Source organism: Condylostylus longicornis, unplaced genomic scaffold, assembly GCF_029603195.1.
Source record: "Condylostylus longicornis isolate FDR11 unplaced genomic scaffold, ASM2960319v2 ptg000018l, whole genome shotgun sequence".
NCBI classification, from domain to species: domain Eukaryota; kingdom Metazoa; phylum Arthropoda; class Insecta; order Diptera; family Dolichopodidae; genus Condylostylus; species Condylostylus longicornis.
In genome coordinates, this window is record NW_026577987.1 from 923551 (window position 1) to 950053 (window position 26503).

The 26503-nt window shown below is 24.8% G+C and overlaps 2 protein-coding genes across 5 annotated transcripts; both read left to right on the forward strand.

Annotated features, from left to right (window-relative positions):
• Positions 1-204: 204 nt before the first annotated feature.
• LOC129606185 (sodium-dependent nutrient amino acid transporter 1-like) lies at positions 205-13225 on the forward strand. 2 transcript variants are annotated; one of them, XM_055516337.1, is made up of 9 exons: positions 205-362; positions 2309-2579; positions 10237-10507; positions 10576-10819; positions 10903-11173; positions 11462-11565; positions 11668-12034; positions 12110-12386; positions 12467-13225. In XM_055516337.1, exons 2-9 carry the CDS (start codon positions 2442-2444, stop codon positions 12715-12717), a joined length of 1923 nt encoding a protein of 640 aa, XP_055372312.1. In that variant the 5' UTR covers positions 205-362; positions 2309-2441; the 3' UTR covers positions 12718-13225. The 2 variants fall into 2 exon arrangements, with proteins under 2 accessions (XP_055372312.1, XP_055372313.1); XM_055516338.1 differs by lacking the exons at positions 205-362; positions 2309-2579 and adding an exon at positions 5305-5424.
• A 2775-nt stretch (positions 13226-16000) lies between these two features.
• Positions 16001-24590, forward strand: LOC129606218 (sodium-dependent nutrient amino acid transporter 1-like). Of its 3 annotated transcripts, none has more exons than XM_055516391.1 (8): positions 16001-16597; positions 21901-22149; positions 22231-22495; positions 22545-22773; positions 22979-23249; positions 23316-23419; positions 23479-23842; positions 23906-24590. In XM_055516391.1, exons 2-8 carry the CDS (start codon positions 22054-22056, stop codon positions 24434-24436), a joined length of 1860 nt encoding a protein of 619 aa, XP_055372366.1. In that variant the 5' UTR covers positions 16001-16597; positions 21901-22053; the 3' UTR covers positions 24437-24590. The 3 variants fall into 3 exon arrangements, with proteins under 3 accessions (XP_055372366.1, XP_055372367.1, XP_055372368.1); XM_055516392.1 differs by having other exon boundaries at positions 16027-16083; XM_055516393.1 differs by having other exon boundaries at positions 16053-16069.
• Positions 24591-26503: the final 1913 nt, after the last annotated feature.

Here is a 26503-nt window from a genome sequence, read left to right on the forward strand (position 1 = left end):
TAAATAAAAAAAAGAGAATTAACACCTGCAAAGAAGCGTACACTGTTAAGCTTTGTTTAAATTTTCTCTGTTTTTTTATTTTTTGTTTTTGCTTTTTTATATATTTTAATTTCTATCTCTTTTCGTCTCTCTTTGAAATTTTTGCAAATTCTATATAAGTATATAAAAACAAACCCAGATAGTAAATTGAAACCATTTAAATCCCACGAATTGAAAGTCAAACTTCAACTAGTATAGTTATAGAAACTGAGCTAAACAAGGAACAAGTAAAAAAAAAACGCGTCGGAAATCTTACTTCTTTTAAGAGATTGTTACCGTTAGCAGTAATTAATTTAATAAATAAATTTTTGATTAAATTAAAGGTTATTATTTTATATGTAACTAAAATTAAAGAATTAAGAGTATTACATAATTTTGAAATCGTTCTGCTAATTTTGGCAAAAATAAGTGAGAAAAAATTTATTTACTTACACTAATTAAATAAGAATGTAAAAATCTGAAAAATGTTTAAAATTATAATTAGTTTAAAGTATATATAATAAATTTATTTATAATTATTCAAAATTTTGAGCATGTGAAATACTGAAACATCGAATCGAAATTGAAAAAATTAAAATTAAAAAAGAGCATTTTAATTTCACCTTTTTTACATCCTTATAATACAATTGTATAAAAATTATATTTGAGTTTTTAATGGAAATTGAACTTGTAAAATTAAATGTAAATTAGCGGGTAAAATTAATTTAAAATTTTATCTAATAGTTTTGAAAACATATTTTAAAGAAAAAATGAAATATAAGTTTGAAAACATTTAAAAAATAAAGAAGTTCTGAAGAGAAATTCAATGTTACAAATAACAACTAATTTTTATAATTAGGTAACAAATTTTTATAATTAGTCGTTTCAGAAGTTTAATTATATGCAAATTCTTCTTGAAATTTTCAATATTTAAACTGTAAATTTTAAATATAAAGTTAATAAAAATAACTCCAACCTAAAACCAGTCTGAAAGCGGTCCCTTTGCTTAATTAATAGATTCATTGAAAGTTTTTTCAGAATACGAAAACAAAAATAAAATAAAAATTATTCCCTTAATTACAATTTAAATATAGAAATTTTTACTTATTTTTATCATCAAGTTACAGTACATATTTGTTATTGACACATTTTATGTTCATTAATGATATTATAAAAATTTTATAGAAAGTGGAATACGAAAACGTGCACAATATATTTTTTTTATTTTTTTCTTTTAAATGTGTTTTATAAATTAAAAACCTTTTTTCTATAAATGTGTAAATATTAGGATAAAAAATTAACACTGTTAACAAAATCTATATTCATCTTTTAAATATTTTTTATTGTTAATTTTATAATTTCTTTGAATTTTGTTTTTGTGAGGTGAATAATTTTTTATGGTTCTTGTCTTTAATAAAATAACTTGAGTATTCCGAAAATTCAAATGTTTGTTGTTTCATATTTTTCATATGCGGATGGATTTTTTATCTTAAAAATAATTTATAAATGGGATATTTAAAGTAGAGTTTTATTTGTATGCATACATATATTGCATTAACGATTTTATTATAAGTTTATAAATGCATACAAATTTTTTATAGGTTTTAAAAATTTTTGAATGAAAGCGATTTTTACGTTAAAAATGAAATTACGTATAAATTATTTCGAATGTCCTATTAAACCTACAAATTGTAATAAGAATTTTAATAGAATGATAGTTAATATGATAAATCTTAGTATCACAAAAAACATTTTAAAAATCGTATGAATCTGAAGTAATTATATTGCGTTAATAATAAACAGAACACAAGCGAGAAACTTTCAAATATATTTAGATTTTACTTAATAATACAATTATGAATTATTATAAATATTTATAATTTATTGTATACAGTGAATTAATTTTTTTTTTGTTCTAGTAATTTATCAAAATTACCTACATATATATATACATGAGAAGAACATTACAAATAAAAATAATTTCAATGTTTTGTACGGGTTTAAATATTTAAATAAAAAATATGGTTTTAATTATTTAATTTTTTATTTTAATATTATGTTTTGTCAGTTTCTATTTGGGTTTCAAATGTGGTGTTCCGATATGAATTTATACAAAAATATAATATAGAAAAACAAATTTGTTTATTTTATATAACAATTAATCATACGTTATACCTATGTATGTATGTACGTGTTTATTTAAAGAGTATTTGTTTAAATTGAATATATTGTATGCAAAAAAAAAAGTGAAGAACATACGAGTACTTTATTTGTATTAATAAAATTTTAGAATTTTTATATCAGCGGGAAAACATATTACAAAACTATTATTATAACAAATCTATGCAAACATATCAAAGAACAAGTATATTTTTAAATTAGTTTCGTTCCTGAAAAAAAATTGTAAATAAAAATAAGTTAAAATGATGAAAAGTACTAGTCATGAGGAAAATGGATCTTTTAATCCAACATTTATTGGTGATGATGGTAGAACTGAAATAAGAATAGATAAAGATGTTAATAAAGATATTAAATTAAAACAACTAAATGGGGATGAAAAGGTAAGAATACAAAGAGTAATTTGTACAATAAATACTTTGATAAAATAAAAATGCTATTACAGAGGTTGAGGATATAATATGATTTTATTTGAAAATTATTTGTAATATTATATGTAGTTCTTTGTAAAAAAGTGAATTCATTGTAATCAATAAATTGCAATTAATGAATTTTTCTCTAATGAGAAGTAAAAAATTTTGAAGTAGATTGAACAATTTGTTTAAAATTTAAACTAAATTTACTGATAATTTTTCAAATAAAAAATTAAACAATGTATTTCTAACTTAGTTTGCAAATTATAAATAAAATTAGAAAAAGATACAATTTTTTTTAAATTGAGTCTACACAGACTATTTGTTTACATAAACGAAATCTACAGAATCTACATAAACATAATTTACTCGAGGCAGCCTTCTTTGACTTTGAAGTTTTTCGTCAGATTTTTAACCACAAACTATTTTTTGGTGTATGCGTGTTTTAACAATTTTGTTAATACAAAACTTATTATTAAAATATTTAAATGAGATGTAATTCTATTTTATTTCAAGTGACGCATTAAGTAGACCTTATTTGTCATTAATAAATTCGCGGCATTGTTAACTTCTCAAGCTTTATTTAAGTAATTATTTTTATTTTGAATTTCCTATTAAATTATAAGTATGTGAAGTACGAGTATTTTTAAAGTAAATAAAATTTTATTCATAATATTTTTAACATTATCTCATAGTAATTTTATTGTATTATGCTTTATTTTTCAATGAATAATTTATATTCCAATTTTATAGAAAGTTCATCGATTTTTCTGGAAATTCTGTATATAAGTATGTAAACATCATAAAAACTGTTGAAGTTTCGCAATTCCATATGATTATTTTGTTTATTTATTACTATTAAGAAGTTATTATTTTAGGATTGTCAATTTCGTGTTATTTACACATAAGTTTGTTTATTAATATGTAGTTAAATTTTCATTATTCAAATATTAAAAATAGATTGCCAAGGTGAATTGAGTGTTGTTACTTGCCCTTAGGTAAGTAACTTAACTGGAATTTCTTGTCTCTAAATGCTAGTTAATTTGTTAATTGTTTTGTAATTTATTTTATCGGCTATTTTTAAATTTTATAATTTTAAAACGCACTATGATGGCAAGTTGAATTTGTTGAGAATTTTAATGGTGTTATAATGTTTGTAGAAGAAGTTTGTATATATGGATTCAGGTATATTAAAAAACATTAGCTAATAGATAAAAGTTGAGTGATATTAATCCTTATTAACTATAAACATAGTTTTAATTTACATATTTTAAATTCAAATAATTTTAATTGCTTGAACTTAATTAAGATAATTTAAGAAACAAATATAGAGATATTATAATGTCGCTTTGTATGAATATTTTATTAGATATGAATCACCCTGTTTTGTAATTTTAATATATGTATGCCTGTACATATAATTTTCGCTCCTCTTAGGCCATAAATGTACTATTTATTTGGGTTTGTAAATAAGTGTGTGTAATCTTTAAGTGAAAATAGTAACATTATTGACTGTAAAGCTAGAAAGGGATAAAGTTTTCCAATAATAGATATATTATTGTTGAAAATTTTTGTATATGATTTTTGCGAAATTATAGTTTCTCAAAATGTATTTAAATTATTTCATTATTAATTCATTATTAATCCAACAAACTTTATCGTTTTAAAACTAACGAACTAATCGTTTTAAAACTAATTGTGCTAAACACTATGTAAATTTTGTAGAAAAAATTTACTCAATATTAAATTAAATAATATTTTTTTGCTTTAAATGATTATATTTAAATATATTCCTAATTTAAAAAATATTATATAGCATACTTATTCTAAATATTCTATAAGAATATTTCTATAACATTTAATTCATATTAAATTACAATACCCTAATTATTTAGATTAGTTGCAAATACTATGGGTATGTACATTCAAAAATACATGCTTTTCTTTGTATAAAAAACACGTTTTTAAAATAACTTGGAATTCAATACTCTTTTCTAATAATTAAAGAATGAAAGTATAAACGACCTTTAGATAATAATTGCAACGCTAGCGCAAAACTTAATTTATATTTTAAGTTTAATACAAGCTGTAATTCTATTGTGCAAAATGTGTGTAATGTTCGGTATTTAACTATAATTTATTTTACTTAGTGATATAATTTGTTTTTAACTTTTCATAAAATGTTTCAATAACAATATTTTTTATTTTACCAAAATGATTACACTTTACACATGTTTCTGCTTTTTATTTACTTTAATGTATTTACATGTATAAATTAAGTGACATTTTAAAGTTTTTCATTAAAAATATTATTAGTCCATTTAATTAAGTTATCAACCATTTAATTTAGATATAGAACTTTGGTGCTAAATACGTTTGCAAATTTTTTTAAAGATTTTCAAATAAGGGTCTTTTTTTTGACAATAAAACATCTGGTGCTCAAGACAAGTCTTGAATGCACTTGGAGATAAAAAAAAAACTTACAATAAATAGGCTCGAATACTAACCATATGCATTCAAGTGTTGGAAACTTTTTGTACTTTTGGTCTTGCCTCCGTATTCTTATTTACCTAAATTTATAAAGTAACGCTATTTTGCTCAAAATAATAGATGAACAAGTACACATTTAGAATTAGTTCTTATTTTCACTTTCGTATAATTCATTTAATATTTGACAATATTTTTTTAGTTAACAAAGTTATTGAAAAACAAAAATTTTTATAAATAATTTTTTGGTGACAATGATTAAATAATTTTTTCTCTTTTATTAATTTAATGCAACTTTAAAATGTTTCTAAAATTCGCATTCAAATGGGTAAGGTTAACATTGACATTGTTCGTTTAGATAACTTATAAAAAAAAAATTACCGAACCGTAAATTTCCTAAATTATTTTCCATGTAAATTTACGTTTAAAGTGTTAAAATTTTTTTTTAGTGTTAGTAATTAATTCTAAAACTAAGTATAAATTTTTTTTACATACAATAATTATTATTACAAAGTAATAATAATTAACTTAATAAAGTTTAAGTTTAATCAATTTTAATTAAGTGATATTCATAATTATAATATTTAGTATTTCAAGAACAACGTCATTAGGCGTGAAATTTTATTGAGTACATTACTTATTTTTTGAAAGCTTTAAAAAGTACATGAGATTCAACATAATTATTTTTCGTTCCTTGGATTATATATACTAATACAATTATAGTACCAATTATAGTATATTCAGAGAAGTAATAATTGTATTTGAAAATTATAATAATGAAATTTTAGTTGAATTAGAAATGAATTGAAAATATTTGTTATTCTAACATGAGTTGCAACTAAAATTTCTTTTTAGAAAGAATTGAAAAGTGAATATAGATGTTTTTCAATATAGAATTGGCTCACCTAATTGAAATTTAAAAAAATATTATTTGAATAATTTAAGAATATAAAAATGTTTTCTTCAATCTTCTTAATGTTAATATATTTTTTAAATTAAATCAAAAAAGCTTTAAATATTTCATATAAACGACTTATAATTATAGTTTTGTAGACCATTTTCATGCATGATTAATATTCTATTATTTCTCGGAAATTATCAACAAAACTAGTTTTTATGGGAATTAAGAAAGTAAACACCGTTTATGGTCTTACAATAAAAAATTATAGATATTAATTTGATAGTAATTTTATAGCTAGAAACTTATAGTAAACAAAAATTTTCTCATAAATTTACGCCACTTTTAATACTATAATTATTTGAATGAAATTATGTCACATGTCAATTTTTTAACACAGTTAAATGACATAAGAGCTCACTGTCATCACGACTCTAATGTCTACTGTTTGGTAAATTTTGAAAAGAAAATTTTTCTGAATGCAGAGTTTCACGGTTTACAAAAGTAATCTTCGAATCAGTATTGTTTCAAACTTTTTCAAATAAAATACAAGTACATATTAGTATATATATATTTATTTATTATTTATATTCTCGTTCGACAGGCAAGGATAAGATATTACTTATGCTGCCAAATATTGGCTAGCGAAGGATTGGAATATTGTTACGTATATGTAACTATTTGAAAATGGTTTTGAAATTGGTTTTTTGGCGCTATTTGAAATGCCTTCTGGCAACAAACTTACAAAATTAAAACAATATCTAGAATTATCTAAAATAAATAAAAATATTTTATTCTAAATAACTTTCATATTTTTATTAAATATAAATTAGGGAATGTGCCCCACATAGAATTTTTCTTAAAAATTATAAATGTAATAAACATTTATAAATGTTGAAAAGTTATAAAAGTCTTTTATAACAGTATTAATATTCTCAGTACTAAAATAATGTAGTAAACCAATCGAATTTTCATAAATTATATTTTATTTTAGAAAAAATGTATAATTATTATTAAAGTTCGAATTTTAAGCTTCGAATTTTCAAAAAAGTTATATGTACATATAATTGAATTTGAACCAATTTAAGTCAATTGAAACTCTTGGATTTTACCATAAAAATTTTTGATCTTTTGTTTACTTTTAACTCTTAACATATTCTTCCAATGGCATAATTTATTTTGTAATTTCTATCTTAGAAAATTTGAAAGCGGTCTGCAGTTGTAATTTTTATTCATTTAATGAGTAAATTTTAATTTAAAAAATTTTAATGATAAAGTAAGACAATTTAAATTAACATTTTTATATTCAAAATATTTAATATTATATATATGTATCTATATTTAATATTATTACAAATGTATTATATTAACTTTGTTCAAAACTACATTTTATAAAAATGTTTTAATTTTCAACTAATCGAAATTTAAATCGACAATTACTATCATTTTTTTTATTAATTAATATTTACCTTCACGCCTCAAAACAAAATTTCACAATTGACTTTATAATATAAAAGAAATATTAGAATAGATATACCTACAACTTTAAACGACGTCAAAGGAAGAGTGACTATTATTAGGCAGGGAAATTTTCATGTTTTGTTCAACGAGTTGAAACACGTGATCGCAATTAGTTATAGTAATAACAGGTTTTTATACTGCTTTATTGATAAACCCTAAACACATTTATTTATTATATTTATCAATTAGTTTAAATAAGTAAAATTAGTAAGTCTTAGAAAAATACGAGTATATATTATATTTTTTCAAAAAAATGTAAAATCGGGTGCTTTCCTTAAAAGCGTGTGTAGGGTAATATCAAAATAGTTCATTTACTTACTTTCACATTTTCATTTAATTTTCGTATATGTACATAATAATAAATTCATTTCAATTTCTTTTTGGAGGTTTATAAATACGTTGGGGAGGGTTATCATATAATTTTGAAACAAAAATATAAAATATTCGTACTATATTCCACAATTTTCTACAATAATGTTGAATCTCTGGGCCAATGTTGAAATTTCAAAAATTTATGTCAAGCATTTTATTATTTAATATCACAGCATTACGAATTCATCTGAACTAAAAATTTAACAAAACTTAAATGAATTTAAATGGGTTCCCAATTTTAGTAAATTTGTTTTGAAAAAAAATTAGCTGTCCCACAAAATTAGTAAGTTTGATAATAATACACAAAAATGTTGTTTAATGTTAAAAAACTGAAACGATGCTGGACAAGTTTTTGGTAACACTGTACTAGGTTTCAAACTAACTCTTAAAACCTTGTTAAGTTTTATCTGTCTGGTTTGTTAAAACTTTTTCTTGCTATTTATAACAATATTGAAATTTATTCAATGACTCAAATCAATTCTATAATTTTATTTATAATTCTAACTTGTGTGTTTTTTTTTTATTAGAATTTCAAAAACACATAATATACAATGTATATAGCAGAGGTAGGGAACCTTTTTACCCATGGAGTCCAAATTTAAAATAACAACAACTAAGAAGGCCGCATAAGTTTTAATACCAATAAATGTAGCTTTTGTACAGTTGCCTGTACGAACGTATGTTCGAAGGGTATACTAAATTTGCCTTACCGTTTGTAACGCTAAGAAATAACGGTCTGAGATATAGACTCAAGTGTATGTTTTTGATCAGCGTCAATTTAGCTTTGTCTATCTATCCATCTGTCCGTCCTTCCCAATGGTAACTTAAAAACAAATTGAGCTAAGTTCACCAAATTTTCAAAAATCATTTGTAGTAGCAAATGCCGGGACCCTATTTAAATTGAATATGATCAGAGTACTTGAATTTGAGCGTACTTGGATCGGAGTAATTGGATATGATCGGAGTCCTTGGATCGGAATATTGGATGTGAGATTGAAATTTGGCACACAAGCGAATAAATTAGTAGGCCCAATGTGTTTAATAAAATTCGTGGAAATTAGTTGGCTCTTTCTGGTAGCTGCCATACAACATCAATAGTAGTTTGGCTATTTCTTAGAAAATATTGACAACACAGCACTGAAATTTTGCATAAATTAATATGGTAATATGGTCACTTAAAGTCATAGTCTGTCATAGTCAGCTATGACATATTTATTTTATAGGATAACAAATTCGTACGGGTATGACAGAGTTAACACGGTCAACTTCATTTTTTCTCGTTTTTATTTTAAATTCAGTCTTTATTTATTCAGAATTCATTTTTTTTTTATTTTGAAGTCAATATTTTTTTATGCATAGATACATAAATACATATAAATAATTAAACATAAATAACAGCAAAACAATTTCAAATTAGTTGTTTAATAAATTTAATTCAAGATAAACTATAACGTATTTAGTGAGACATTTGCATTTATTTTTTACATGAAAGCAATGAAATATTTAAAGGGCATACAAATACAAAAGACGAGGGGCGGGTCCGCACAAAAACCCTTAGAGGCCACATGCGGTCTTGAGGTTGCAGGTTCCCCACCTCTGGTATATAGTATATCAAAACATTTTGATTAATTAAGAAACAGGCGTATAAAGCTAATATACACAATAATATGAAAAATTATATTACTTTTAAGCTTTTGTTTAATTTATCATGCACGTATATTGTATAGATTTCAATTTTGAGTAACCACTATAGAATTATTATTATTTGAAGTGTAATTTTAATAAAAAGAATATAGTTAATTACTAGCAATACTTTCATATAATTTACATTGTAATTTTGACTTTTAAATCTTATTCTGTCATTATAAATCAGGGTAATTCTTTTCTTTTTATTATATACGAATACAAGGTCATTCGAATGTATAAAAAATATCCGTTATGAATTAGCATTAAATAAGTAGCTGACTAATTAGTTTTGAAATTATTTTTACTTTGACATTTTTGCACCTGTTTGATGAGAAATAATTGAGAAAGCTTTTATACTCGTATATCAGAAATATTAGAAAATAAAATATGTTTCAATACTAACTTCAATTCAAGTATCTACTAAAATAAGTAGATATTTGAAATCGAAGTATTTATGAGAGAAACCTTATGTGTTTCATTTTCTTATTTTGCCATTAATATCTCAAGATGAAGAATTACGAATAATTACATGTGATTTACGAATAGAACAATAAATTTGGATGATTAATAAAATACTCAATTATTTTCGAAAGAAAAACTTAAATTCAAATATTAATTTAATTAAAAAGTAATAATTTTTAAATGAAATATGCTTGTTTTTAGGTTGTCGTTAACACAAAAGAGCAACCTGATCGAGAATCATGGAATAATGATATCGAGTTTTTATTATCATGCATTGCAATGTCCGTAGGTTTAGGAAATGTTTGGCGTTTTCCATTTACAGCATTAGAGAATGGTGGTGGAGCATTCCTTATACCATATTTAATTGTTTTAGCATTAGTTGGAAAACCTATTTATTATTTGGAAATGATAATTGGACAATTCTCTAGTAAAGGTGCTGCTAAAGTTTATGATTTTTGTCCAGCATTGCGGGGTATAATATGAATTAAAGTATATATTTACAGCTATTTTCAACTTTCTTATTTTTATTTATAATTAAAGGTGTTGGTATCGGCCAAGTCATTGCAACATTTTTTCAAACAACATATTATGTTTCAATTATGGGCTTATGTGTTCGATATTTTGTTGCATCATTCAATACGGTTTTACCATGGAGTATTTGTAATCCGAAATGGGGTGACAATTGTATACCTTCAAATGTTGAAATAACAAATTCAACAACTGAGAACAATATGACAATATTTGTTAATATAAGCACTGATTCATCTGCTGAATTATACTTTTAGTAAGTTAATGATCTCAATTATTATATATATATTATATTATAATATAGAAACGAAATGCTTTTCTAACTTTTTCATTTCATAGCAAAGACGTATTAATTGAAATTGATAATATTAAAGATGGCATTGGAGCACCAATATGGCAATTGGTGTTGTGTTTGTTAGGTGCATGGATAATTAATTATATCATTATTGTTAGAGGAATAAAAAGTTCTGGAAAAGCGTCATATTTCTTAGCAATATTTCCCTATGTTGTTTTAATTGCATTATTAATAAGAGCGGTTATGTTACCTGGTGCTATGAATGGAATATTGTATTTTATAAAACCACAGTGGAATGAATTGCTAAATCCAAAGGTAATTACTGACTTTTAATATTTTCGGTTTTGAAAACAATATTAATTTCAAATTTTGGAAAAACCTTTAAAAATCTGAATTAATTTAAAGGAAGGTAGAAGAAGGAAGGTTGAAATTAGTAAAGTAGAGTTGAAATCATAATATTGCTTTGCCTGAAGATATGCAATTTAGAATTTCATAAAAATTACAAAATAAAATCAAAGATTTTAAAAACTTTTTTTAAACCCTTAAGCATTTTCAACATCTTTAATAAAATATTTTTGTTCTACCTGAAATTTTTTGTTTCAGGTATGGTACAATGCTGTCACCCAATGTTTCTTTTCGCTAGGAGTTTGTTTTGGATGTATAACAAATTACGCATCATTTAATAAATTCGATCATAACATTTATAGGTAAAGGAAAGTTTAATTTAAACTTTATAATCATATTTATGATATTATTATTAAATTATATTAATAATATAATGAAACGAATCCCAACTTGTATTTTCTTAGAGACTCCACAATTGTTACACTATTGGACACTTTCACATCTCTTTTAGCTGGATCAACAATATTTGGAATTCTTGGTCATTTAGCTCACGAAATCGGTGCTGACGATGTTGCATCTGTTGTTAAAAGCAGTGCTGGTTTAGCATTCATTTCATATCCAGATGCTATAGCACGTTTTGATATATTACCGCAAGTATTTTCTGTATTATTTTTTGCCTTACTTTTCGTTCTCGGCGTTGGTAGCAATACTGGAATGATATCTTGTATTATGACAACAATTCGTGATAGATTTGAAAATATACCAAATTGGTTATGTGCAGCAGTGATATGTTCTCTTAGTTTTTTGGTCGGTTTAGCATATGTAACACCTGTAAGTTAATAGACATCACATAAAAATTTACAATGCAAATAATTATAAATTTAAACTTAAAAAAAATTCTTTTAGGGTGGCCAATCAATGTTAACTTTAATTGACTTTTTTGGTGTGTCAATGTTAGCATTGATTCTAGGAATATGCGAGCTATTGTGCTTGGGTTGGATTTATGGTGTAAGTAGAATATGTCGAGATACTAAATTCATGATAAATAAAACCCCGGGAATATATTGGAAATTGTGTTGGGCTTTTATAACTCCATTTATAACAATTGCCATCACACTTTACTTTTTTGCTTCTTTTGAACAAGTAACATATAAAGGAGTAGTGTTACCACCTTGGGCAATGGGTAAGTGAAGAATTTTTTGTCAAGTTGTTGATTTGAAGCTGAAATTTTTTAATAATTGAATTCTACAATTTTCTATTAAGCAATTGGATGGATTTCGTTTTTAATTGGGATTATACAAGTACCTATCTGGGCAATTGTTGCTATTTATAAACAAAAAGGAGATACTTGGAGCGAAAAAATAAGTGAGTCTTTTAAACCATCAAAATCCTGGGGACCAAGAAATTTTGCAACAAAAGAAGAATATGATAAAATTCAAAATTTGCGGAATCAAACACGAATGTTTGAAAATGATGGATTTATTAGTTTTCTGAAACGAAAAATTTTTAGCTAGTTTAGGATCTATTTTTTAAAACCATTTTCATTAAAAGTATTTGTAAATCATGTTATGTGTCTTTTAGTATTAATATTGTTTTTATACTTTAACTTAATTTACGATAAACTACGAGAAAATTTTTTATTTTTTTATATATATAAACCAGGAATAAAAATGTATACTTTGAATTTGTGATATTATGTTGTAAATTTAAGTGTATAGAATATAACAGAACATATTAATGTAAGACAATATCTACGGAGAAGAAAAAAAAAAAGAAACAATAAACTGAAAAATTTTAATTTATTGAAAACTACTTGTGACAATGTAAAACTATAGATTTGGACAGTGTAATGTATTTAAGATGAAAAAAATGTTAGGATAAGGCTATACTTAATTGAATTTTTATTTTAGTACATATGTATATCGCGATTTTTTTAGTACACATAATGAAATAGATTTTTAATTAAATTTTTTATATGATTAAAATATTATGTATTAGAAAATAAAATTAATTCAAACTTGAAAAAAAAAAACTATAATTTTTTATCTCAACTACTTACCAGTTTAGGTATTTGTTTTAATGAAATTTTCTGAAATAGCTTGAAATAGATAATAGTTCAAATCAAAATTTATATACAATATTATGAATCGTTAACATTCATATTCTTTTCGTTGTAAGATATCGTGTAAATTTTGTTTGTTCATAATTTCAAAATGAATAGTGATTTTTTTGCAACTTACAATGATCTATTTATTAGTAGACACGAGTTAAAGTAAATAAACAAAATTTACGATAATGATAATAATAATTCTATTGGATGTTCGGGAGTTGAGGCTGTTAGATTATCAAGTGTGTTTAATTAATTAAGTATTAATTTAAGTAAAATTTAGTCATTTAAGTATATATGAAACCATATTAATCATGATTTTTGTTTTTTATCATAAAGAATGAATTGCTAATTCAGCAAATATTTCGTCGCTTTTTCTGTTTATTTTAAAAGTTAATGCAAATAAATATGGTAATGATGTGTTTTTAATTCTAATTGCCTTCTAATAGTATTTTGATTCTTTCGAAATGTGAATATTATAATCTTAAAATTTAAATAATAATTAAAGATTTAGAATTAGTGAATCACCGAAAATAGAACAACCACAGCCAAAGTCAAGGGGCAATTTTTCCAGTCAGTTTATAACTTGATTTTCATAAATATGAAACTATTAAAATTGTTCACATACTAGTGATGCATTTTAAGTATCAAGTATCAAATTAGACTGAATTATAACTGATTTATTCAAAATCACATATAAACAGTTCAATTACGAATTCAACACCACTTAAATTAGTCTATACTCGTATAATTCTACAATAAACTTTATATTTTCAATGGAAAAACCAATTTTTTTAAGAATTATGCTGAGATAAAATAAGTTATTTTAGGAAAAGAATGACTCAATTTTGGTTTTAACAAAATTCAAAACCAAAGCTTGGACAGGTTTTTTTAGAGATACTTTTATTATTTGGGATTTTCCGTGTTACAAAAAATTATAAAAGATTTTTTATAGTAGAATAAAATTAAAAATTGTAAATGATGTTTTATGGTAGATGTCACACTTTGTCTTTTTAGTGTTTTACATAACTCTTTATTGTCATATACACAAATTTACGGTTTAAAATATTCTAAAAAATTTTCAACATCCTAAAAATGATATATGTATACCGTGTAGATGTATACGTATTGCATACACAGTCTGTCTTAATATTTCTATTATTTTAATTTTGATCGCTTTATTATAAACACATATGGTAATAATATAGTAGTCGATTAGGCTATTTTTGCAATTTCAGAAATTTTTATATCTGAAATTTTCTGAATATTTAGTGCTATATTTTTATGGAAAAAATAAATGAGTTTTCATAGTTTTCTATTTTCCAAAAATTCTTTTTGATTTTCTAAACCTAAAATTTCTCAAGAAATTGAAGAAGTATATGTAGCAAGATATAATAATTGTCTTGTGGTTTTAGAACAATATTCTGTAGCACAACGGCCTGTAATCAATAAAGTGATGGCTTTCATAAATAATATTGCAATATACTCTTTTCAGTTAGCCTTTCATTATTCAATCATAACTGCCTTTTTTTTGTATACAAGTATGTAACTTTGATTACATATGAGTCGTAGATCGTATAGGTATTTAATCAAAAAAATCATTCTTAAGTTTTGAATTAGTTCTCGAAAATCTCTGGTCATCTTTTTAAGATAATTTCGACGAGAAGTTAAAAGGCTATTTAAAACCAAAAAATTGTTACTAAATTATCATGCTAAGTAATACATGTACGTATAAATAGTAATTTATGGTATTTTAAAAAGTACTTCTAAATGGCTTTCTATTACAATTTAATTCAAATTGAAAGCTATATAATTTTGAAGAATAAGGAAATTTTATAACAAGAGGTATTTAAAATTATAATTTCAAAAATTATATATATTTATATATATTATATGAAATGGTTGAAATAAAATGATGAGTAAGGTAAGAAATGAAAACTCAAAAGGTATGTCATCCTAAAGCCTCAATTTTAAATGTTCAAAATTAGTTTAAAATAAAATAATTATATTTCAAAAAGTGTTGAGCTCCCTTTCAAGAGAATTACAACAATACCAGAAAGTATGTGTAATAACGTAAAGTATGCGTGAAAACTGTTTGTTAAAAAAAAAAAACAAACTGTACTGTTTAACTGCACCAGTCATATTTTGTTGATGAACTAAAATTATTTAAGAATAGAATTGATTAACAATATTGTTTATGAATATTAATTTTGAAAACAAAATTTGCATATTGTAATTGTCAGCACATATGTAGCATATGTGCAGAAATCATGTACGAGTAATCTCGTACGTATACATTGAGAACTACTTTACATTTAAGCAATTTGTAAAACGATTGTATTTTTCTCTTGAATCTACTGCTTTTCTACATGCATACTTACATATATATTTATAGCACTTATGTACTTGTACTGTATAGTGTAATGTATATGTTTGTGTTTGTAATAATGTACATATTTTTAAAATGTTCATTACACAACCAACTCAATTTAATGACGTTATCACAAAAAATTTTTCACATTTCAGAAAAATTTTTTTTATTTGATTTTGTTTTGATATTTTTTTATTTTCGCCATTGTTATTGTTTTTTTTTTTTTTGATAAAAATATTAAACAGGTGAAAAAAGTGATCTTATTTGTCGATTTGTTCTCTTGGAATAAAGACGTTCTCAGAATCAATTAAAAGAAAATTTTATTAAGGCGGAAAAAAGCAAACGAAATACGATAAAAATTCAATTGCTTTGAATAAGAATTTTTATAGTAAAAAATTTTAAGTAATATAATTGAAATTTGAAAGAATTTAAATAGTTGAAAATAGAAATTATTCATAAGATTTCAAGTTTTCATTTAAATAAGTTCTATAACAAATTTAAAAATAACCAGTACATATCTGCATAATTAAAAATAAAATACTTGTGTAAAAAAAGGATATTATTTCAAATTTGATAAAATTTTTCTAATAGTAGTTTTCAAATTTAGAATTTGGTTTTGTTATATAAAGTGGAAATTTTTATACGCTATATTTTGATGTGCATTAATTTCAATTTTTAAATTTCATATGAATTGTGTAAAATAAGCTTTTGTTTGAAAAAATAGTATTTATGAAGTTCTTATTTGTGCTCTTGTAATTTGATTTTTTTCTTCCTAAAGAACCAGCGCTATTATTTAAAAATAACTTAATTGTCATGTAAATTATTCTTTGTAAACGTTATCAGACTTTTAGAAATTATACTAAAGCATTGCAAACTATTTTTGAAGCATGAAGTTATGAATATTTTTTTTAATTAGGTAATGTACTACGGTATATAATGTTTAGTATTAACTTTATTATTATTATATATCTATAAGATTTGATAAAAATGTTCCAACGACCGTATAGAAATGTGGACAATATTTTTAAATTGTTATTTTAGTTGAATTCAGATTTCAAATATACTTATTCAAAGTTTTGTTTATTATTTGAAATCTTTGAAAAAATTTGAATTATTAAATTTTTACAAAATCATGAAATAACGACTTTTTGAAGTTTTCGATGCAATTTTGTACAAAACGCTATTTTTAACTTGACTCTTAGGATGTTTGCTGCTTTACATACAAAGTTATATTCAAGAAGAGAGTTTTATTTTAAAGTTAAACTATTTCGACTTCGCTATCGGGAGCAAAGGGCGTTATTATATTTTCTAAAGCAAATGTTACCTTGAGTTTACAAATATACAAAGTGAAATAGTTTTTTACATTTGCGAATAGTTTTTTAATAAAATCATTACATTTAGCTGAGCTACTAAAGAACACACACACATAACTGTAAAATTTGAATTTTTAATTTAATATTAAAATGAGTTATGTAGTGTCATCTTTTGTTCTTTAGAAAAAAATAAAAAGAAAAGATAAGTAACAATCTACATTGTTTCTTAATAAAATACATAAATTATAAAGTCATTCATTCATTTTTATAAAATTTAATTGCTAATTATAGTAGTACTATAGTACCTGCATAACTATATTCAACATTGTTTATGAAAATCCCCTTTTATTAAGCTTAGAGAAATTTAGTTTTTAGAAATTTATAATCATTTCATACACAAATGGATTTTGTTTTGCAAAGCCACTACTTTTATGTGGCAAATTATAAATATTAAATGTTTATAGCTTTAGAAATTACCTTGTTTTCAAATTTCTTTTTCTTTATTACTATTATTAAATAATATCTTTTCTGCTTATAATAAACTTGCACCGCATAAATAATTATTATCAAAAACTTATGTAAACAATAATTTTTACACTTAAATAAAAACTACAATTGTGCGATATAGTTAAAAATTTTTATTTTTCCGTAATGTAGTAAATGTACGTGTACATATGTACATAATGCATTTATATACATACATTTTAAATTTTTAGGAGACGTTTTAATTTGTACATATATTAAGTTTGTATAAGAATGAAATAGTCGTATATACTCGTAAAATCATATTATCCTTAATACCGAAATATGTTTATTTATTTTTAAACTAAAATTTTTAAAAAATTTTGTACAAACTTCTTTAATTTCACATGGTTTTGAATAAATAAATAATTTGGAATATTTGATTTTAGTATCAAAAATTCTTAAAATTTTGAAAGTACAGTTATAAAGCTCCATTGAAGTTTTGTTTAAAAATCGTTATTACACAATGAAAACATAGCAAACAAGCGTTAAGTCAAATAAGCATGCATATGCTAAAGCCTTTATTTATAATAATATGTGATTATTATTAATGCAATACAATGTAATCAGTGTATGTACGGCCATTGTAATTGCTGTTGCATACAGCATTATATTATATATACATACATTATGCTTATTTTAATTGTACTAATATTATGTTGTATTTACAAAATATGCATAAATATTTATTTATAAATCAATTAATACTAAATTTTGTGTTTTTCAAATTTATTTTTATAGTAAATGTAATTTAGCAAGTTATCTTAAAATATGAAGTAAAATATTTTCATTAGCATATAAAATCAATAAATTATTGAAATTAAGAGTTAGAAGTGCACAATAAGTTCAATATGATATGCCGTGTTTAAAAATCTACACAATTTTAAAATAAGACTGAAAATACATACACATGTAAAATAAAATAATTTTTCAAAAATATTTATAAAATATTTAATCAGCCAATATAAGCTCGTCATATTGTTAATTCATAAGGTGTCCAAAAATAAACGAATATTTAAAATAATTCTTATTTTTTCTTATTTATTGCGGAAATGATACTCAATTAATAGAAGTGTCTGTTCATTTTTTATGTTGGAATGAAATACAGGCATGTTCCTTGATGTCGCTTCATCAAACATTCATTCGAGATAAAAAACGATTCCTAAAATATAGATTTAGCTTAGCTGGGATAAGTAGTCGCTAAATTTAATAAATTCACTATATTAGCCTTTACCTAAGTGCAGAAAAGTATATAAAAAAAGTAATATCTGCAATGTCATTTTCGTATAAGTTTATATTTTTGTTTTTTTGGGAGGTTTTAAAGTGGGCAACGTTAGGTTTTAATATAATTTATAATTTATTAATACAGGTGTATTTAGCTATATATGTATACATATATATGGATATAATGCGTATACGCGTGCATATTTAATACTTTTAGTCATAATTTAAGCTGAAAGTTAACATTATACTGTTTTCATTTTATTCAACAATATAATGCCGGACTAAATTAAATATTTAAATCTATAATAGTGTAAAAATTTTAAATATTGAAAATTATTTATTTATTTTTTTTTTTCTTCTAAAAATAATTGAATATTAAATTTACGTGCTGAAATTGCTATTTTTTGTGCAAGCATGCATAAATATCTTGAAACACTATTGCTTTTATATCGGTTATAAGCATTAACATCTAATGTAAAGATAATTAAAAACAAAAAAAACTATGAATCAGATTTCATGTAAGTTTTTTTTTTTTTTTAAAACTGAATGAAGTGGTAAAATTTTATTGAATTGTGCCCCGAAAGAGGCTTGAGTCTTAAATTATTTTAAATAGTTTGTATACTGTTTGTGCCTTTTAAATTAGTTATTTCCGTATTTGGTATGTAAGAACATATCACACATTGGGAAGATAACAATCAGTTATGAATAACAAAAAGCCAACTCAAGAATATAACTTCGACTTCCGAAACTTAAACTATTTATAGTCGAGGGTAAATTATTACCGAAGGCTAAAAAACGTTGGTACAGAACTATTCTACAAATATATGAACAAATTTTCTGTATTATTTTGTTACAGAAAAGCTTTATATATAAATTATAAAAGAAATAAAAGTTTGCGACTCGGCATTTTGACACATATCATTGTATTAGAAAATGTGCGATATATGATTAAAAACCAAAGGCTGTAATTCAAGAAGAAGAGTCACAAATTTCATTTAAAATTTTTTTAAGTTTTATCTTTTTGAGGAGTTCATTTATGTATAAGATTTTGCACATATTTATCAGCCCAAAGTTACATACCTCGCAAATATTTTCAAATATGTAAAAATTTTTTTGTTAATTTAAATTTTTGGCTATTTCATTTTATAAAATTTGTACAAAATTTTAAAAAAGAAAATAAAGTTGTTGCCAAAAATTATGGTACACGTGACAATTAATTGAAATGTAAGTCAAATTTTGTGTTTGTTTCTAAGACATGGGTAATGACGCAACGAATAAATCGCATATTCACTTTTACGTTCACGGAATATTTTCAAATGACTGCAACTTAATTATAAATTTTTTGTCATCCATTTATTTTTAATATTTAAAAATTCTTTCAGAATTACAAAAGCTGTTAAAAATAACAAAAGGTGATTATTAAATTATTGAATTTAAATATTTTGAAATAAATTAGATGTAAAACACTTGTTTCGCCATTTAAATGGAAAAATTTTTAAGTTTTTTATACAATTTACTCAACATATGTATTTAATGTAGCAACCTAATGTAACATACTATTGTTTAGCTCCACGTTGATTAAAACGTGTGTTCTATATGTCAAATTCTGTACTTGTGGTTTAATCTAGTTTCTTAAAATTTGAATATCATAAATATTTAATAAAAATTGTCACACCTATTTTTCCTTACCGTAAGATATTTTGATAAACTACAGATTTTAAAACTTTTGTATTACGCAATTGATATAAAAATAGCTGGAATTTAAAGAGATCGTTGTATAAACCTTATTAGGTTGGGTCACTTATTCAAAATTTACATAAAATTAAAAGTTTTAAGCTAGTTATAATCTTCAAGTAATTCATATAAAATATTTTTTTTGCAATAAATAAACTTACATAATAATGAACTCACTACCGAGGGAACGTATTAGTATACTTAAAGATTGCAGAACACAGAAAAAAGCAAGGAAACTGTATAATCCATGAATTCCGCTTTCAATATATTAATTTCTTACTGTTTTATCTACGGTTTATTAAATGATTTCATTCGGTGTAAACTATTTGAATTGCATTGGAAAATTTGCATTTTTCCGCTAACTCAAATTCAGGTGGTGTAGTAGTTCACATTAACATTTTTCTTTTAGTTTTTTTCGCTATTATTTAATTCTTCTTTTTATCGTGCAGATACTGGCTTTGGCATTGTGTGATAAAATTGAAACATTGAAAACAAGAAATCTGTAGGTTGTTTAAGAAATTAGGGTAGTTTGTTTAAGTGTATTTTTAGAATCGTTTGCAGAGACTTTAAATTAATCCCTTCATTAAATATCAATGTCGAGGGCAACGAACGATTTATTTGCTAACCTGTATTTTCAAAGTTATTAGGTTTAACGTAATAATTATGAGGTAAATGTAATAAATTTATGAGCTCAGGTTGCTTAAGTAAACTAATTTTCATAGATAAACAAAATATTACTGCACATTTACAAATTTATTGACGTTCTTATTTAAATTAAATATGAGTAATAAAAAAATTTGTATTCCAAGGAATTATATTTTATACTTTCTACTTTATTGCAAGAACTATTTTTGTTTTGATATTTTTATTCTCCAGTTTTGTTTACCTAGAAACATGTAAACATATAATACTTACATAGAGTTTAAGACTCATATAGTACCAAATGTAAACGTTGAGTTAAGTAAAAAGAAGTAACAATCTTATTAAAGGATTTTGTGGGTTCAATAGTAATTTTCATAATTTATTAATCATAAAATATTTACATAAACGTAATATTATTTTATGCCGTTGCGCATAAACTAATTAACAGCTTTTATTGACTGAATAAAATTAAGCACTTTACACAGATAAAATATGACATAATAAAAATCTCCATGGTTTTTGGGAATTTAATTGTAATTAAATGATTAATTCTTTATTTTTTTTTTAAATTTTAAATTTTAAGCGTTAAAGAGTATCGTTGCCTATTTTCATTGCATTCGATATGGAAAGAGTAATTTTAGATATCATTAAAACTTGAAAATTTTATAATAAACAAGTTTTATATTATTTAAATAGTAATTAAAATATTAATCGTTAACTTAGTATAACACAACATAAAAAAAACTTGATAATAAGAACTTTTTCCATTTTTTTTTAATTTTAGCACAACAAACTAAAATTTTTAGTGTGAATCGGAGTTTATTATTAAACTGAATTCATTTCACGTTTTAATTTTGTTGTAAATTATGTTAATACGCATTTAATTTTTTTACGACAAGGACTTTTACAAGAAATTTTAAAACAAGAAAATCATAACATGTCTAAATTCCATACAAATCCAACATTTGAAAATGACAACGGCAAACCAGACAATTTGGAAACAGAAGTCCGCATTATACCACCAGAAACCAATGTAAGACAGTTTGATATTTTAAATTTAAAATGATTTATTTTCCACTAATTGAATTTAGTACAAATAGTTGTTTTTTATTAGATTTCAGCAAAAAAAGTGAAGGAACGTGCCACATGGGGTAAGGGAATAGAATTTTTGTTATCGTGTATTGCTATGTCCGTTGGATTAGGTAACATTTGGAGGTTTCCATTTACAGCATTAGAAAATGGCGGCGGTGCATTCTTAATCCCATATTTAATTGTTCTTATATTAGTTGGAAAACCATTTTACTATCTAGAAATGGTTATTGGGCAATTTTCAAGTTGTGGTCCAGCTAAAGTGTATAATTTTTGTCCAGTTATGAGAGGTATTGTGTTTGTACAATAAAAATTTTTATAAATTTGTATATTTTTTAGGAATTGGTATTGGACAAGTGTTTTCTGTGTCAATGATATCAACATATTATGTTGCTTTGATGGGATTCTGTTTAAAATATATTGTGGATTCGTTTAGTAATGTTCTGCCATGGAGTGTTTGCAATGAAAACTGGGGAGTTAATTGCGTTGCTGCTGATGGAACTTTTTTAAATGGTACAAATTCTAGTCAAACTGACAAAGCGTATTCATCAGCTGAACTATATTTTTTGTAAGTACGTACATTATACAATCCCTATAACAAATGCACATTTAAAATTAATAAAAACCATCAATGCTAACAATTGAATAAATTTTTTTTTAATTATTCATTTATTATTGTGATTTCCGATTTCAATAATATGTTCATCCTAAATATATGCAAAAATATTTATTACATATTTCTCCTATTCGTTTTTGTAACGTTACAATTTTAGAAGAGAAATAATTCATGAAACTGATAATATTGATGGTGGAATTGGTGCACCATTCTGGCAAACCTCACTAGCAATGTTTATTGCATGGGTTGTAATTTATATTATTTTAGTACGTGGAATCAAGAGCTCTGGAAAGTTTTCCTATTTTCTTGCGATTTCTCCTTATATAATATTATTCATATTATTAATTAGAGCAGCAACTTTACCAGGAGCTGGAACTGGTATGCTTTATTTTATACAGCCACAGTGGAAGGAACTTTTAAATCCAAAGGTACTTTTTTAATTCTATCCCTTAAAATTATAAGAGCAAATTTAAATCAATTATTTTTACTTTCAGGTTTGGTATTCAGCTGTTACTCAAGTATTTTTTTCATTGACTGTATGCTTGGGCTGTGTTGTGAATTATTCATCCTATAATAAATTTGATCACAATATTTATAGGTAGATAAGAAAAAAAAAAGACAAGGGAATTACACGGCTATTAAAATTTTAATTTTCAGAGACGCCGCTATAGTTACAGTTATAGATACGTTTACGTCCTTATTGGCAGGTTTTACAACTTTTGGAATTTTGGGACATTTGGCTTATGAAGTTGGAACTGATGATATAAAATCAGTTGTGCAGGGTGGGGCTGGTTTAGCTTTTATTTCATATCCGAATGCAATTGCCAGATTTGATGTGGCCCCACAAATATTTTCTGTGCTATTTTTTTCTTTACTATTTATTTTGGGCGTTGGAAGCAATATTGGAATGATGTCTTGTTCTATGACAGCTATAACTGATAACTTTAAAATAAAACAATGGCAAATTGCATTAATTATTGCTGTAATAAGTTTTTCTATTGGATTGATTTATATGACCCCGGTAATTTTTAAATATTATTCTAATTATTTTACTTATGACACGAAATTTAAATAACATTTTCAGGGTGGTCTTTGGATGTTGAACATTATTGATAATCATGGTGCATCTATGAATTGCTTAATTTTAGGAATTATGGAACTTTTTGTTTTAAGTTGGATATATGGAGTTAATAATATATGCAGAGACATAAAATTTATGATGAACAGGTCAACAGGACTTTTTTGGCGTATAAGTTGGGGTTTTATAACACCAATAATAATGACAGCTATTTTAGTATATTTTTTTGTAACATTTAAGCCATTGACATATTCTGATCAATTTTACCCAGATTGGGCATATAGTATCGGTTGGTTAATAACTTGTTTTGCTATTGTTCAAGTTCCTTTATGGGCGATAATTGCTATTATTAAGCAAACTGAAACAACATGGAAAGAAAGAATTATTAAATCATTTAGACCGAAAACGATATGGGGTCCTAAACATCCAGATTCATTTCAACAGTATCAAAAGATGTTTTCAGAAAATGAAAAATTAAGAAATAAATTTCAAGAAAGTGGATATCTATCATTTATTAAAAAGAAAATTTTTGATTGAAGTATTAAATTATGATAGAATATTTAACTGTGTTATTACTTTTGTAAGACATTTTAGCTGACGCATTCTAAAGTTTACGATAATCATTAGTGATTTAAGAAAGTAATTTAATATTTGAATTGTTTAACAAAATATAGTACTACATAATTAACTAAGCTTGTATACATGTATATATTTTTATAAAAAAAAACCATTTTTATTTAATATAAAATATTTTTTTAAACATTTTTTCATTTGCTGTTCCATGTAATATTTTCTAAACAACAGTATTTAAAGTTGTCCTTATTACAGGATCTCCCTGGCAACGAGAAATAATCCGTGACTTTAAAATTTCAGTAGAACTGCATTTCTATGCAAAATTCAGCTTCCACAACTTACCAATAAGTTAAATTGAGTATTAATACCGTATTCTGCGACTTTAAAGCCGAGAGATATTACTCAATTTTTGTGCTTGGACAAGCACCTTTTTATTCTCAAGAACTAAAATGATAGGCTTTCCGCATTATACATCAATTATGTTGTATACGAATTCTAACCGCGACAAACATAAAAAAAAAATATTATAATATAACCATATAATCTATAATTTTAGGAAAACATACAACAATTTAGTATGCATTTTACATGTATTTAAAAAAATGTTTCTATGTGGTTATACACAGATCTTTTATAATTGTATTGTTTTAGTTTCAAGCTTTCAACAAGAGTAAACCGTATATATTAATACCATTAAGTTTGTACGAGGGTCACTATTTATATTTTGGGTCCTGGCAATACTAGTGCTGCAAGGTACAATCTGACACTTCCATTGGAAAGTTTGACATTTTTTAGGACAACTTCACTCAGAACGTTTTGTCATTCGAGCGCGAATTGTTTTGTTTACAGTGACTTGAAAAATTCATCTCGGTCAAAAAATGGAATTGTCCCGTGAAAATTTTCGTGCGATGATTTTTTACGATTTTCGGCGCGGATTATCGAGACAAGAGTGTCTCGATCAACTTGTTTCGACTTTTGGTGATGAAGCACCATCAAAAACCACTGTAAATCGCTGGTACCAAGAGTTTGGTTTCGGACGCCGTTCGCTCCAGGATGAATTTCGGTCGTTTTGCCTGAAACCATCGATGCTGTGCGCGAAATGATAATGATGGACCGGCATGTGACATACTGTGAGATTGAGGCATCCTTGGGCATTAGTTCCACCAGCGTACATAAGATATTGCATGAACATCTTGCCGTGAAAAAGGTGTGTTGTCGATGGATCCCAAAAAATTTGACGATTGCACAAAAGAAGGCTCGTGTCGATTGGAGCAAAGAAATGTTGAAAAAATTCAATCGCGGTGCGTCAAAAGACGTTTATAAGATAGTCACAGGTGATGAATCATGGATCTATGCATATGAGCCCGAAACGAAACAGCAATCGACCGCATGGGTGTTCCAAGACGAGCCAAATCCAACAAAAGTTGTTCGTGGAAGAAGCACATCGAAGCAAATGATCGCGTTTTTTTTTGGTATAACCGGTCATGTGGCCACAGTACCTTTAGTGGAACGTAGGACGGTCAATTCTGAATGGTACACCACCATCTGTTTGCCGAAAGTTTTCGAAGAAATAAGGAAAACAAACAAGCGCCGGCGAATCATTCTTCATCATGACAATGCAAGCTCTCACAAATCAGCTGAAACAATGGACTATTTGAGCACTCAAAATGTCGAATTGATGGCTCATCCGCCGTACAGTCCTGATTTAGCACCCAATGACTTCTTCTTATTCCCTCACATCAAAAAAAAAATGCGTGGACAACGATTTTCAACACCTGAAGAAGCAGTCGATGCGTTCAAAAACCATGTTTTGGAGGTGTCTCAATCGGAGTGGAAAAAGTGCTACGAAAATTGGTTTCAGCGCATGCAAAAGTGTATTGATCTTCATGGGGAATATTTTGAAAAACAATAAAACCATTTACAATGATAAATGTTTGTTTTTTATTGCTAGACCCGAAATATAAATAGTGACCCTCGTATTTGTATGACAAAACTATTCGATATTTAATTTGTTACTTTGAAATTTAATGA